This window comes from Mya arenaria, chromosome 8 (assembly GCF_026914265.1).
Source record: "Mya arenaria isolate MELC-2E11 chromosome 8, ASM2691426v1".
Lineage (NCBI taxonomy): Eukaryota > Metazoa > Mollusca > Bivalvia > Myida > Myidae > Mya > Mya arenaria.
This window is the reverse complement of record NC_069129.1, coordinates 41,524,103-41,538,532: the sequence shown is the minus strand read 5'-3', so window position 1 is coordinate 41,538,532 and position 14,430 is coordinate 41,524,103. Positions and strand designations below refer to the sequence as shown.

General features: G+C 40.5%; 1 protein-coding gene across 1 annotated transcript; it reads left to right on the top strand.

Moving 5' to 3' along the window:
- The first annotated feature begins 5,577 nt into the window (after positions 1-5,577).
- On the top strand, positions 5,578-12,206 carry LOC128244201 (uncharacterized). The gene is made up of 2 exons (XM_052962218.1): positions 5,578-5,698; positions 11,380-12,206. Exons 1-2 carry the CDS (start codon positions 5,578-5,580, stop codon positions 12,204-12,206), a joined length of 948 nt encoding a protein of 315 aa, XP_052818178.1.
- The last annotated feature ends 2,224 nt before the right edge of the window (positions 12,207-14,430 follow it).

The following is a 14,430-nucleotide window of genomic DNA, read 5'->3' as shown; positions in this document are numbered from 1 at the left end:
GATTTGTTCAAAACTGTAGCTTATGTTTATCTAAATTATTGATTTTAAAATTTGAATTTATCTGCAACAAAACTCAACCAGCTTTCAATGATTTTGCATGTATGTAGTAAACAGGTTATAAACATTTTTGCCAGTTTCAATTTCAATGAGCTGTTTGCAGGTTCAACTGATGATTATTTCCGAAACAAGTTTAATCAAGGGACATGAACTTGTATAAGTCTCATATCAATTACGTGGTTATGAGGTCATGAGGTTATACACATTATCACATCAATTACGAAGTAGTGATTTCATAAGGTTATACACATTCTCACATCAATTACGAAGTTATGAGGTCATGGGGTTATGCACATTCTCACATCAATTACGAAGTTATGAGGTCATGAGGTTATACGCATTCTCACAGCATTTGCGAAGTTATGAGGTCATGATGTTATACGCATTCTCAAATCAATTACGAAGTTATGAGGTCATGATGTTATACACATTCTCAAATCAATTTCGAAGTAATGAGGTCATGGTGTTATACACATTCTCAAATCAATTACGAAGTTTTGATGTCATGATGTTATACACATTCTCACATCAATTACGAATTTATGAGGTCATGAGGTTATACACATTCTCACATCAATTACGAAGTTATGAGGTCATGAGGTTATACATATTCTAATATTAGTTACGAAGTTATGAGGTCATGATGTCATACACATTCTCACATCAATTACGAAGTTTTGAGGTCATGAGGTAATAAACATTCTCATATCATTAACGAAGTTTTGAGGTCATTCACACATCAATTACGAAGTTTTGATGTCATGATGTTATGCACATTCTCACATCATTAACGAAGTTTTGAGGTCATGAGGTTATACACATTCTCACATCAATTACGAAGTTTTGATGTCATGATGTTATGCACATTCTCACATCAATTACGAAGTTATTATGTCATGATGTTATGCACATTCTCACATCAATTACGAAGTTATGATGTTATGCACATTCTCACATCATTAACGAAGTTTTGATGTCATGATGTTATGCACATTCTCACATCAATTACGAAGTTATGATGTCATGATGTTATGCACGTTCTCACATCAATTATAAAGTTTTGAGGTCATGATGTTTTGCACATTCTCACATCAATTACGAAGTTATGAGGTCATGATGTTATGCACATTCTCACATCAATTACGAAGTTATGAGGTCATGATGTTATGCACATTCTCACATCAATTACGAAGTTATGAGGTCATGATGTTATGCACATTCTTACATCAATTACGAAGTTATGAGGTCATGATTTTATACACATTCTCACATCAATTACGAAGTTATGATGTCATGATGTTATGCACATTCTCACATCAATTACGAAGTTATGAGGTCATGATGTTTTGCACATTCTCACATCAATTACGAAGTTATGAGGTCATGATGTTATACACATTCCCATATCAATTATGAAGTTATCAGGTCATGATGTTATACACATTCTCATATCAATTACGAAGTTATGAGGTCATGATGTTATGCACATTCTCATATCAATTACGAAGTTTTGAGGTCGTGATGTTATACACATTTTTCCAATGAGCTGCTTACAGGTAATATATTCATTGCATAAGTTCAACTGCATGCATTTGTCTCCTACCAATTACGAAGCCATTTGCCATATGATGAAATCCAACTTCTATCTTTTTGTGTCATATGTAAAGGCGATATATAGGTAGTCAGTGGCAGAGTCGTCAAAATCGTGTGCAGACAAGTATATATTATCCAACCATGAGGCAACTCGGTCACAGTGTTTGTTTGTGGGCTTCATGTTTCGGTGAAGTTTGATCGTGGGGTTATTCGCTCTAGTATATCCAGAACTATGCCCGTTTTACGTTAAAAAATAGAAGGTTTATATATTTTGCAGGCAGTTCCTTAAGTTTTTACTACCAAATAATGATGAAACAGCATTCATGTATTGTCCAAGGTCAAAGTTACATATATGTACTGGGAAGTCGAACTAGTCTGGATTGAAGGAAAACAAACACCGGTTGAATGAAAAATGGGCATTTATTAAAATGCCATAAATGTTGATAAGTTACTAAGAAGGTATTTTAGAAAAGTTTTCCGAAAAAAACATATCAGCATCTGTGGGCAAGTCTCCGTCCTGTTCCATCTTGGAGTGAATCATGTCAGTAACTCCAGAGTTATGCTCCTTTAACATTAAAGAAGAAGGTTTATAATATTCTGCAGGCAGTTCATTCAGATTTTACTATCAAATAATGATGATACTCGCTTACAGCATTTGTAGGCAAGTCTCCGTCCTGTTCTATCGTGAAGTGAATCGTGTCAGTAACTCCAGAGCTATGCCACGTTAACATTAGGGAAAACAGTTCTTTTAAGTATTCGGCAAAAACTAACTTAAGATGTATTCTCCAGTCATGATTAAACTTGGTGACAATGTTTGCGGACATAATTTCTTCGGGATAAATCACACAAGTAACTCTCATTGGTTATTCTGCTTTACTAGAAAAGGGGCAGTGTTTTAGCTCAATCAAGCTCCACGACAGAATTCTAACTCTTTAGATCTTTAGATCTCTCTTTTTCTTAGTTTACACCAGTGCCGAGTACTGAGTGAGTTATACAAGTTGATATCACTGAGCCTTCAGCTCACCCTATATATTCCTCTGCCTTGCGAGATAAGCTTACTCAATCCACGGCACTAACCTAGTATGCTCTATGTAGGACTGTGCATATAAAGCACACTATGGTACATGTTCTTTGACTCTTTTGCAACAATCAGTTCTCAAATTGTGCATAAACTAGCATCAGGTGAACATGGAGGTGGTTAAATAATTTTTTAACACCATGGAGGTTGAAATACAGCAATAACACATTCAGGACATAAAACCAACACTTAACACCAACACTTAACCAAGAGAAAATGTTGCTACATAGTAACCACAGCAAACTAAGGCAATAAAAGAACAAGGTTCTTGACTTCCACAAATCAACATTGTAGTCAATGATATCCCCTAGGTAACCTTTTTGTTCCGGCACGAACTCGAAAAAAGTACACACCAGAGAAGCCTAAAGACGGTAGAGCCGGTGTTGTTAGTTTTGGGAAAATATTACTCACAAGGTTGTACATGGCAACACACATGTTGATATCGGCTAAAAAAAAAGATTTATACCGCCGCAGACAAAAAGACAAGAAAACATTATAAAGTGAAAATGCTGTGGTAAAAAAGTCCTGCAGGGCAAAACTGAAGATCCTTCGTTCTTTACCAAATTGTAATAAAATATGTAATAGCAATTCAGATTCAATGATCACTTATAGTAGAAGGGTAAAATACGATAATGCAATGAAAATAACAGATACAAATACGTAAATTTTATTATGGTAGCATAGAAATGCCGTAAGATAGCCTGTTAACGTTCGCGTATTGTCGTGTTAACCACTTCATTTTCGCGATAATTATCTAGCTAAAGTTAATATTTGCGAAACGTTTTCGGTAAGATAAATATCATTAGACTAAAAACTGGCTTGAAAGTGCCTAGAAATGCCACATGTAACCGTTTTTCAGCTGTACAACATTAACAGGTTAACTAGTTATGGTTTGCAAATTCCACTTAATAAGTAACATAATTGAAGTACTATTTTCGCGAAATGTCGCATTTGGTGATGTTGGCGTTCGCCAGCGAAAATAAAATAGCTCATCAAACACTTATAGCGTATGCCTATAACAAGGAAAAATCAGTTACCTGTAAATTGCATTCTTCTGTTGATTCTCATATCAACGTATAGTAATGAGGGTATCTTAGTTATGTATATGTATATGAGATTCATAAGACTACTTTGTCCCTCTTGGAAACATTTATCAACCTATTTATCTAAATGTAATATAACCCTGATATATGTAGATAAATGTTTTCAGTGCATCAGGGCTTTTTATTGTACTAGATTCATTTGCGGTGTCAGAACACAATAACAGAACACAACATATACATTCAATTATTATACGTAAAATATAGCCTGGCCTGTCAGAAATCGGTTGTGGTTTGATGGCTTAGCGGATAGTGGGGACGTTTTTTTGAAAAAAGGTGGTGATGATGGTGGTGGTGGTGATGGTGGTGGTGGTGATGATGAAGATGATGATGATGATGATGATGATGATGTGGTGTTTTAAATAGTTTTCTTTTAAATAATTTTCTCACGTATTGTTCATAGATTAAAAAGTGGACGCTATATTATGAAAACATTAGAACGTGTATCTTTATTATCTATTCTATCCTGATATACGATGAATGAGATAAACCTGTCAATGTGATCAACGGTTTAAGGCCAATTGAGGATACTCAGCTAAAGTCAAAAGGAGACTGGAAATGACCACTTAAAAGCACAGGTGGATTAATAAGAAACGGAAAAGAAACAAGGTAATATAATATGAGACAAAACTATGGTGAATATGTGTTCGTTTAATCTGGGAAACGAATTTATTTTTTTTCGATCTACTACTTAAGCGCCAAAATGTTTTTTTATTATAAAAGTTACTTTTTTCTATTACACAACTGTGTTATTGATATGTTTTTAGCGCGGGTTATTATGTCAATATTGAGCTGTGTTCATAGCTACGCGAAAGTGTCCGCTTGCAGATCATGCTGGGCGAGGTGTCATGGGCGCCATTTCTACAAGATGCACATTTGTGCAGCTTGTCACACTAACGTACACATCTATCTGTATCAATACACCCAGAAAACTCAATGTTATTATTAAGTCCTATATTAAATTTGTCTTCATAGATGGAGGTATCTGGAAAAAGACATGACCCTGACCTTGACAAGGGCTCCGATAACACAACTGTCTACTGTCAGCCGTGTGAAGAGGAAGGCAAACGCGCTGTAGCCCAGGGATTCTGTCAGACCTGCCAAGAGTACATGTGTGATTCCTGTATCAAGGCCCATAAGAAATTCAAGGTGTCCAAGAACCACATTATGTTGTCCAACGATAAGATGCCGTCCTTCTTCCCGTCCACTAAGCAGTCTGACATCGGCGTACCTGAATATTGTAGAAAGCATCCGAATGAAATGATCAAGTTTTACTGTCCGACCCACAGCGACCTTGGTTGTGGTGACTGTGTAGTCATCGGTCATCGCACGTGCAAAGTCGACTACATTTCTTATGTGTCTAAAGATTTCACCAATTGAAGGGAATACAGGGAGCTTGAACCATCTATTAAACGAGCGGAAGATCTTCTATCTGGGTGCATAAGTGAAGTAAAGGAGCTTTTTGAGGAGGTCGAACACCAGTCTAAAGATGAGATCGACAGACTGAGGAAGTTCCGGGCAGATATCAACACCTACCTGGACCGCCGCGAGAAGGAGTTGCTCGGCAACATCCAGAAAATGAAGACCGATGATGAAAGGGTGCTGGCTGAATTGAAGACTGATTGTGAGTTGGCGAAATGCGGACTTGTGGCCACTAGGACATAACTGACTTCCGGGGACGTCCCGGACAACCAGCGGTACGTGACGGCAAGGAGAGCCCAGAAGGAGCTACGGGCGATTCATGACAAGATGGACAAGATGGCTGGTAGGATGAAGGTCCGGAAGTACCGATTTTTTAAAGACGCGGACACAGAGGGGCTGCTGGAGTCGAAAATGGGCATTGGAACACTGGCCGTGGCGGGAGAGTTTGGTAGATATAGTATTGTTAAATGCCATTATGTCCTTAAATAGTTTTCCTTGTGACTATTTGAGTAAAACTCTAGGTTATAACCCAATAGATTGGCCTTAGTGTAGTTTATTGTGTGTTTTTTCAGAATGGTCATACAAGGTTATTGCTGAAATTATGAAATACAGTTTCATACTTTGGTTAACTGTTTTAATACAAGCTTACTGATCTTCAATAAGTATCTGCTGGTCAATTGGGTAAACCAGTCTGGTTTCAAGTACACTGTAAATAAACACAAGAGGGGCTCTGAACGAACACAAACGCTCGTCTGTTTTCCCATTCGTCATAACTCGGCAATTATAACAGTTATTGGCCTTGCTTTATAGATGCTTATTGTCTCTAGCAACATTTATTTAGTACTAAGTTTCAGTTCGAAAAACTATTGTATATACATTTTTCACTGTGTTTTCATTTTAGTGCTGCGTTTATATATCCAAATTTGTCCATGGGGTAAGTTTCTGACGCGTTTTTATGGCTAATGAGAAAATCAAGATCTTGTGTTATGTTGAGTCTTTACTGTCCTTACCAAAACAGAAATACCACAAGGACGAATTAATACTTGCATTATATGACAAGGACAAATTTGTCCAAACTTCAGACATGGGTTTTTGCGTTTCTATGCACATATAATTTGCACCTGAGGTCAATCGTGTCACAGTTGACCCCGAGGTAAATCTCGTCATAAAACGTTGTTTAAAATTGCAAATTATGCCTAAAGACTCTTGATCGATTGTACAGAAAAGAATACTTGTTGTTATACTGATGAAGATCAGCACTCATTTACCTTTATAGTAAACATGCACCTACATACTTAAACATTTGATCGATTTAACTGAGAATGTGTTGACCACTAAATATCATAAGAATCGTTACAGTTTCTTTACCATATTTGATCATAAAAAGTGTAATTTTGTTGATAAAAACTAACTTATCGTTCACAAAGTATGCCATAAGTGTGTGTGTGTGTGTGTGTGTGTGCGTGTGTGCGTGCGTGCGTGCGTGCGTGCGTGCGTGCGCGTGTGTGTGTGTGTGTGCGCGCGAGTTAGAGTGCATGCAGTCGCGAGTGACAGTGTGTACAGGTGAGGGTGAGAGTTTGTTCGGGTGATAGTGCGATTGTGTGCGGGTGAGAGTGAGAGTGTGTGCGGGAGAGGGTGTGTGAGTTCGTACTGTTGGAGTGAGAATGTGTGAAGGTGAGAGTTTGTGCGGGCGAGGTTGTTTGCGGGTGAGGGTGAGAGTGTTTGCGGGTGCTTGTGAGAATGTGTACAGGTTCTTGTGAGAGTGTGTGCGGGTGAGGGTGAAAGTGTGTGTGCTGGTGAGGGTGAGCGCAGTTGAGAGTGTGCATGTGAAGTTGAGAGTGTGTTCGGGTGAGGGTGAAAGTATGTGCAGGTGAGGGTGAAACTGTGTGCGGGTGAGGGTTAGAGAGTGTGCGGGTGAGGGTGAGAGTGTGTGTAGATCAGGGTGAGAGTGTGTGCAGGTGAGTGCGAGAGTGTGTGGGGTGCAGGTGAGAGTGTATGCGGGTACGGGTGAGAGTGTGTGCTGGCGAGGGTGAGAATGTGTGTAGATGAGGGTGAGAGTGTGTGCTGGTAAGGCTGAGAGTGTGTGTAGATGAGGGTGAGAGTGTGTGTAGATGCGGGTGAGAGTGTGTGCAGGTGAGGGTGGGAGTGTGTGCAGGTGAGGGTGAGAGTGTGTGTAGATGCGGGTAAGAGTTTGTGTAGATGAGGGTGAGAGTGTGTGCAGGTGAGGGTGGGAGTGTGTGTAGATGAGGGTGAGTGTGTGTGTGTAGATGAGGGTGAGAGTGTGTGCAGGTGAGGGTGAGAGTGTATGTAGATGAGGGTGAGAGTGTGTGTAGATGAGGGTGAGAGTGTGTGCAGGTGAGGGTGAGAGTGTGTGCAGGTGAGGGTGAGAGTGTGTGTAGATGAGGGTGAGAGTGTGTGTAGATGAGGGTGAGAGTGTGTGTAGATGAGGGTGAGAGTGTGTGCGCGAGTTAGAGTGCATGCAGTCGCGAGTGACAGTGTGTACAGGTGAGGGTGAGAGTTTGTTCGGGTGATAGTGCGATTGTGTGCGGGTGAGAGTGAGAGTGTGTGCGGGAGAGGGTGTGTGAGTTCGTACTGTTGGAGTGAGAATGTGTGAAGGTGAGAGTTTGTGCGGGCGAGGTTGTTTGCGGGTGAGGGTGAGAGTGTTTGCGGGTGCTTGTGAGAATGTGTACAGGTTCTTGTGAGAGTGTGTGCGGGTGAGGGTGAAAGTGTGTGTGCTGGTGAGGGTGAGCGCAGTTGAGAGTGTGCATGTGAAGTTGAGAGTGTGTTCGGGTGAGGGTGAAAGTATGTGCAGGTGAGGGTGAAACTGTGTGCGGGTGAGGGTTAGAGAGTGTGCGGGTGAGGGTGAGAGTGTGTGTAGATCAGGGTGAGAGTGTGTGCAGGTGAGTGCGAGAGTGTGTGGGGTGCAGGTGAGAGTGTATGCGGGTACGGGTGAGAGTGTGTGCTGGCGAGGGTGAGAATGTGTGTAGATGAGGGTGAGAGTGTGTGCTGGTAAGGCTGAGAGTGTGTGTAGATGAGGATGAAAGTGTGTGTAGATGCGGGTGAGAGTGTGTGCAGGTGAGGGTGGGAGTGTGTGCAGGTGAGGGTGAGAGTGTGTGTAGATGCGGGTGAGAGTTTGTGTAGATGAGGGTGAGAGTGTGTGCAGGTGAGGGTGGGAGTGTGTGTAGATGAGGGTGAATGTGTGTGTGTAGATGAGGGTGAGAGTGTGTACAGGTGAGGGTGAGAGTGTATGTAGATGAGGGTGAGAGTGTGTGTAGATGAGGGTGAGAGTGTGTGCAGGTGAGGGTGAGAGTGTGTGCAGGTGAGGGTGAGAGTGTGTGTAGATGAGGGTGAGAGTGTGTGTAGATGAGGGTGAGAGTGTGTGTAGATGAGGGTGAGAGTGTGTGCAGGTGAGGGTGAGAATGTGTGTAGATGAGAGTGAGAGTGTGTGTAGATGAGAGTGAGAGTGTGTGCAGGTGATGGTGGGAGTGTATGCAGGTGAGGGTGAGAGTGTGTGTAGATGAGGGTGAGATTGTGTGCATGTGAGGGTGAGAGGGTGTGTAGAAGCGGGTGGGAGTGTTTGCAGGTGAGGTTGAGAGAGTGTGCAGGTGAGGGTGAGAGAGTGTGCAGGTGAGGGTGAGAGTGTGTGTAGATGAGGGTTAGAGTGTGTGCAGGTGAGGTTGAGAGAGTGTGCGGGTGCGGTTGGGAGTGTGTGCGGGTGCAGGTGAGAGTGTATGCGGGTACGGGTGAGAGTTGGTGAGGGTGAGAGTGTGTGCGGATGACGGTGTGTGTTGGTGAGGGTTAGAGTGTGTGCAAGTGAGGGTGTGTGCGGGTTAGGGTGAGAGTGTGGGCAGGCTAGGTTTGGAGTGAGTTTGGATTAGGGTGAGAGTGTCTGCGGATGAGAGTGTCTGCGGATGAGAGTGTGTGCGGGCGAGGGTTAGAGTGTGTGCGGGTGAGGGTGAGAGTGTGTGCGGATGAGGGTAGGAGTGTGTGCAGGTGAGGGTGAGAGTGTGTGCACGTGAGGGTGCGAGTTTGTGCAGATGAGGGTGAGAGTTTGTGCAGTTAATGGTGGGAGTGTGCGCGGATGAGAGTGTGTTCTTGTGAGGGTTAGAGTATGTGCAGGTGAGGATGAGAGTGTGCGCGGATGAGAGTGTGTGCAGGTGAGGGTTAGAGTGTGTGTGGATGAGGATGAGAGTGTGTGCAGGTAAGGGTGAGAGTGTGTGCGGGTGAGGGCAATAGTGTGAACAGGTGAGGTTGTGTGCGAGTGCGTTTGTGCGTGAATGTGTATGCGCGGGCTTGTGTCAGTGTGGGAGGTCAAGGGTGAGAGTGTGTGCATGTGAGAGTGTGTGCGGGTGAGTGTGTGCGGGTGAGGGTGAGACTGTGTGCGGGTGCGGGTGAGAGCATTTGAGAGTGTGTGCGGGTGAGGTCGAGAGTGTGTGCGGGTGTGGTAGACAGTGTGCGGGTGCGGTTAAGAGTGATAGCGTGTGCTGGTGCGACTGTGTGTGGGTGCGAGTGAGAGTGTGTGCAGTTTAGAGTGTGCGGGAGCTGGTGAGAGTGTGTGCGGGTGAGAGTGTTTGTGGGTGAGAGTGAGTACGGGTGAGAGTGCGTACGGGCGAGAGTGTGTGCAGGTGAGAGTGTGTGCAAGTGCGAGATTGTGCAGGTGCGAGCGTCAATGCCTTTATGAAGTGAAGTTGCAATTAAGCTCATTTGACACTAAATACGATGTTTTCGTTAGCCTTATAAATATGTATAAAAGTTAAACTGTACTCGGTTAATATTATTCATTTCACGCGTTTCGTTAGTATAGCGTGAAATATTTGTCTTGGCGAAATGATATTTTAATACAGTAGTGGTCAGTCTTGCACGAGGAGTTCGTGCTATATTGATATTTTAGCGTGTAGAGTCATTCTACCAGTCGACTTCACTCAGTTCACTTCGTAACCTAAATTTACACTTCAATGTTTTTAGTGATTTTGTTTCACTGTTTTATATCCATATTTGAAACCAGACAAATGAATGAGGTTCGACATTCATACTTTGTGGATCGACACTAGGCAAACGAACACAGGTTTCCAGAGTTAACCGTCTCTGGTTTTTCCTGGCCGGTCGGTTGTACTGTATAGGACTTTATTAGCCAGTGAATTTTATTGTGTTGTGCTCTACATAAATACATGTGCTCGTTTTATACTTACTTAACCTGGCTGCACGTCATCATCTAATAAACAACTCGTCTGGTAATTGCACATTTGTTTTTATGGTAAGTATTGCAAAGACCGCGTTTCGCTGACATAATGGCATTTTATAGTGAAGGGACCATTTACATGTTTCTTAACATAATTATTTGATTTGGACAACTTCTTTGTCATTTTCAATGGAAAAGAATACCCAATACATGTACTTTTGATCAGAAAGTAATTTATTAATGCTTAATATTTTAATTATGAGTCTGCAAACGTCAATTGTTGAAGCGAACATGTTTCTAAGTCGAAATCCTATCATAACATGTATTTATAATTACTGTTTATTCAGTGGTGTCTGTCGTGTTAGATTACCTTAAACAAACTGGATATTGAAGTTCTGACTTGAAACAAGTATGTACACTTACATTATAGGAATGACGTCACCATTACGTCATATGTACTTCCGTTGTGTGGAAAATTCTCAATAAAAAAAATGTTCTTATGATTGATATACATGTTTTCACATGCTCAATACACTGTAAATCAAAACTATCATTATTCCTGAAACTTTTATACCTTAAGTATCTATTCTTGCTTGATTTATTATTTAGAGTAGAGATTAAAGCATAAACCGCTGCCCTATAGTTGAAAGGTAATTTTGGAAGATCTGTCATGGCGGACAGTGCAATTTTTAGAGTTTGTTTTTCAAGTGGAGTGATTTTTCTTATAGGAATAACTTGACCCCCCCCCTTTTTTTATTGGCTTAAAAGGTAATTTAAAGCTTGTACTTTAAGAATATATGTGGTTATCATAGCCTGCATTCGCTCGAAATGCCTTTAAATGTTGTCTAAAAATTATAATTTTACATTGAATTATATAGGGAATAACAATGGTGGTGTGTAACCTATAAGATCAAAGCGACGAATATACATGTAGTCTTTATCATTTTCAGTTCCAGTTCCTGACCTCTCCACTGTGAAATGGAAGAAGGGGGCAGATATCAACGTTAGAATGACTCAGGACATGGAAACCTGCTTGATAAGTAGCTCAGCCCTGATCTCGCCTGGCCTCTTCCTTCTCGCTGACTGCAATAATAACTGTGTCAAACTGGTAGACGTAAGCAGCCGCACCGTCACGGCCCGCCTCCAGTTGCCAGGCCAACCATGGGACGTGTGTGTGCTCGCTGATGACCAGGCCGCCGTCACTTTCGCGATTAATTCCATGATTCAGCTGTTGTCAACAAAAGGAGGACAGTTGACGCGTGGAAAGGAAATAAAAGTATCACCTAAGTGTCGTGGCATTACGTCTTATAACAACAGATTATACGTTTTTTACAAATCAAACCCGCGTATTGAAGTGATGACATTGGATGGTCACATCATAAGTGCATTCCATAAAGATGATGGAAGACAATTTTTCCAAGCACCATATTACCTGACTGTGTCAGCATCAATATTACCGACCCTGTACGTGTCTGACTCCGATACCAACACCGGTCTCCAGCTGTCTCTGGACGGGAAGGTCCTGCGGGAGTACCGAGACAAGCAACTCATCCGTCCCGAGTCCGTGGTGGAGGTAGGGCCTGGTCAGATTATCGTGTGTGGGCGGGACATCCACAACGTGTTGCTGCTGTCGGAGAGGTACGGCAAGATGACGGAAATACTGGGACAGAAGGACGGTTTGACCAAACCCTTCTTCGTTACCTTCTGTCCTCACACACGTGCCATAGTTGTCGGGATGCGCGATAATAACTCCCTGAATGTCTTTAATGCAAAATGACTGCTTTTTCATCAGTCGTGATTTGGATTTTCTCTGACATGAATTACCATGTATTCAATAATGCTTGAGCAAGTGAAAAGTTAATACAAGCATATTTATTTTAAAACAGAGGATTATTTATTCGTTGTGAGCGAGTTTTATCAAACTGAACGAACATTGTTATATATTTGAAACAAAAATGGGAAGAATGGTAGAATGTTGTACATGTATCTGTCTTTGAAATTTTGTAAATAGCCAAAAAGTCATTGATGCTTAATAACATATATATATGTATCTAATAAATACTATTAGTATTTTGCAGTTTTATTTTGCAAACAAACTAGGATAACGAATTAGTGTAAATATTGTAGTACTATAAAACACTTATTCAATCATATTTTTGGGTGTTTATTACTTTTGTTTTTTATGTTCTTTATATTGATCTTTGATTTTACAAAATGATCATTACCTTTATAACTCTAAAAATACTCTAAACAAAAGTCTTGATGTAGATGTATATATCTCATGGTTTTAAAGTTAAAGTTATATGTTTGACTTAATGAGTGTAAAACCAAGCTTTTGGATGAATTTTCTTATTCAAATTATATAGATTCAACTAGATACCAGAATTGTTTCAAATGTGTTAAACCTGACATCGATCAAAATATTACTACATTTTACGTTAATGCAAAGAATTTTGAAGTTACTATGAAGAAAGGTTTAAAATGGAAATTTCCAAGTGTAATATTCCAGCCTCCATTGGAATAGTAGAAATAAAAGATCTTCTATTTCTTAACAATTGACAAAGATGTATTTACACTTGCAGACTATCGTTCTTTTGAGGTTTGCCTACTGAATATGTTAGTGTATTGTTATTGACTGTAACGGTCCGCTGTAGGCGGCGGATGTGCGTTCATAGTGTAACGTTCCGCTGTAGGCGGCGGATGTGCGTTCATAGTGTAACGTTCCGCTGTAGGCGGCGGATGTGCGTTCATTATATTCCGTATAAAACGGAAGTACGTTCGTAATACGCATGTAAACTTGGTTGGTAATATGCAAATAAGCAAAACCCGGTATCTGTAACAATAGAGAAGTTAGTGTATATAAAGACCGGTGGAACCCTTCAGGGTCGAGCATGGTTTTTCCAGAAGGGATCTGTTGGTGTTTCATTGACGTCGCACGTTACATTGACAATGTATGTAGTCTGTCTTAATTTAGACATAGAATGAAAATATATTCATTTCCCTGATAATGATTTATTTAATTTTCGAATGCTTATTACTATTTCTTGAAATGTCCTTTGAGAAATCCTGCAAACATAACGCGAACGCTAGCGGAAAGCCTGATATTTTGACTAAATGAATGCAAACATAACGCGAACGCTAGCGGAAAGCCTGATATTTTGACTAAATGAATGCAAACATAACGCGAACGCTAGCGGAAAGCCTGATATTTTGACTAAATGAATGCAAACATAACGCGAACGCTAGCGGAAAGCCTGATATTTTGACTAAATGAATGCAAACATAACGCGAATGCTAGCGGAAAGCCTGATATTTTGACTAAATATTTATGCGAAAAACTACAAAAAGTAGCAAAAAGTTTAAACATAAACCCGGTTTAATGACACTGGGTAACCGCCAGGACTCAGGCAAATTTGAGACTCAGACGCTATGAGATTCAGACAAAATTTTCGATGAAATAAACCACATTTAAAGTATATCTAAGTCATGATAAGAAAGTTATAAATCTTTTTAAAAACTTTAAGTCATCTTATTTTGGATTTCTTCAAAACTGTAGCTTATGTTTATCTTAATTATTGATTTTTAAAATTTGAAAATAATCTGCAACAAAACCAGGTTTCTATTATAACTGGATTTCAGTTATACTGGGAGTAGGATTATTGGTCTCAATTTTAATCAAGAAGTGTTTCCAATACAGAATTAATGTTGCTATGTACAATGAACTAAAATCTCGTGATATTTGTTTCATTTACTCTGTGTATCTTTACAAATTCATATTTTATACCAAATCATTTTCTTTTGATCCGCCGATTAATGTATCATGCAGAAAGAAAATGTGTAAAATAAACCTGGTAAATCGTATAATTACCAATATGTCAACTAACTGGGTTGCGTATTAAGAATCTGGTTCCAAGTAGCACGTAAACTATTCTATGTAAAACCGTGACGTATTCACATGTACTTCATGTCCGCAAATGTATATCAACAATATTTAAAGACAC

Bases quoted from the DNA above. Each gene is read 5' to 3' on its own strand.
- LOC128244201 (XM_052962218.1), top strand. From the start codon at position 5,578: ATGGACAAGATGGCTGGTAGGATGAAGGTCCGGAAGTACCGATTTTTT. The intron at 5,699-11,379 runs GTAGATATAGTA...TATCATTTTCAG, and splicing joins GGCCGTGGCGGGAGAGTTTG to TTCCAGTTCCTGACCTCTCC.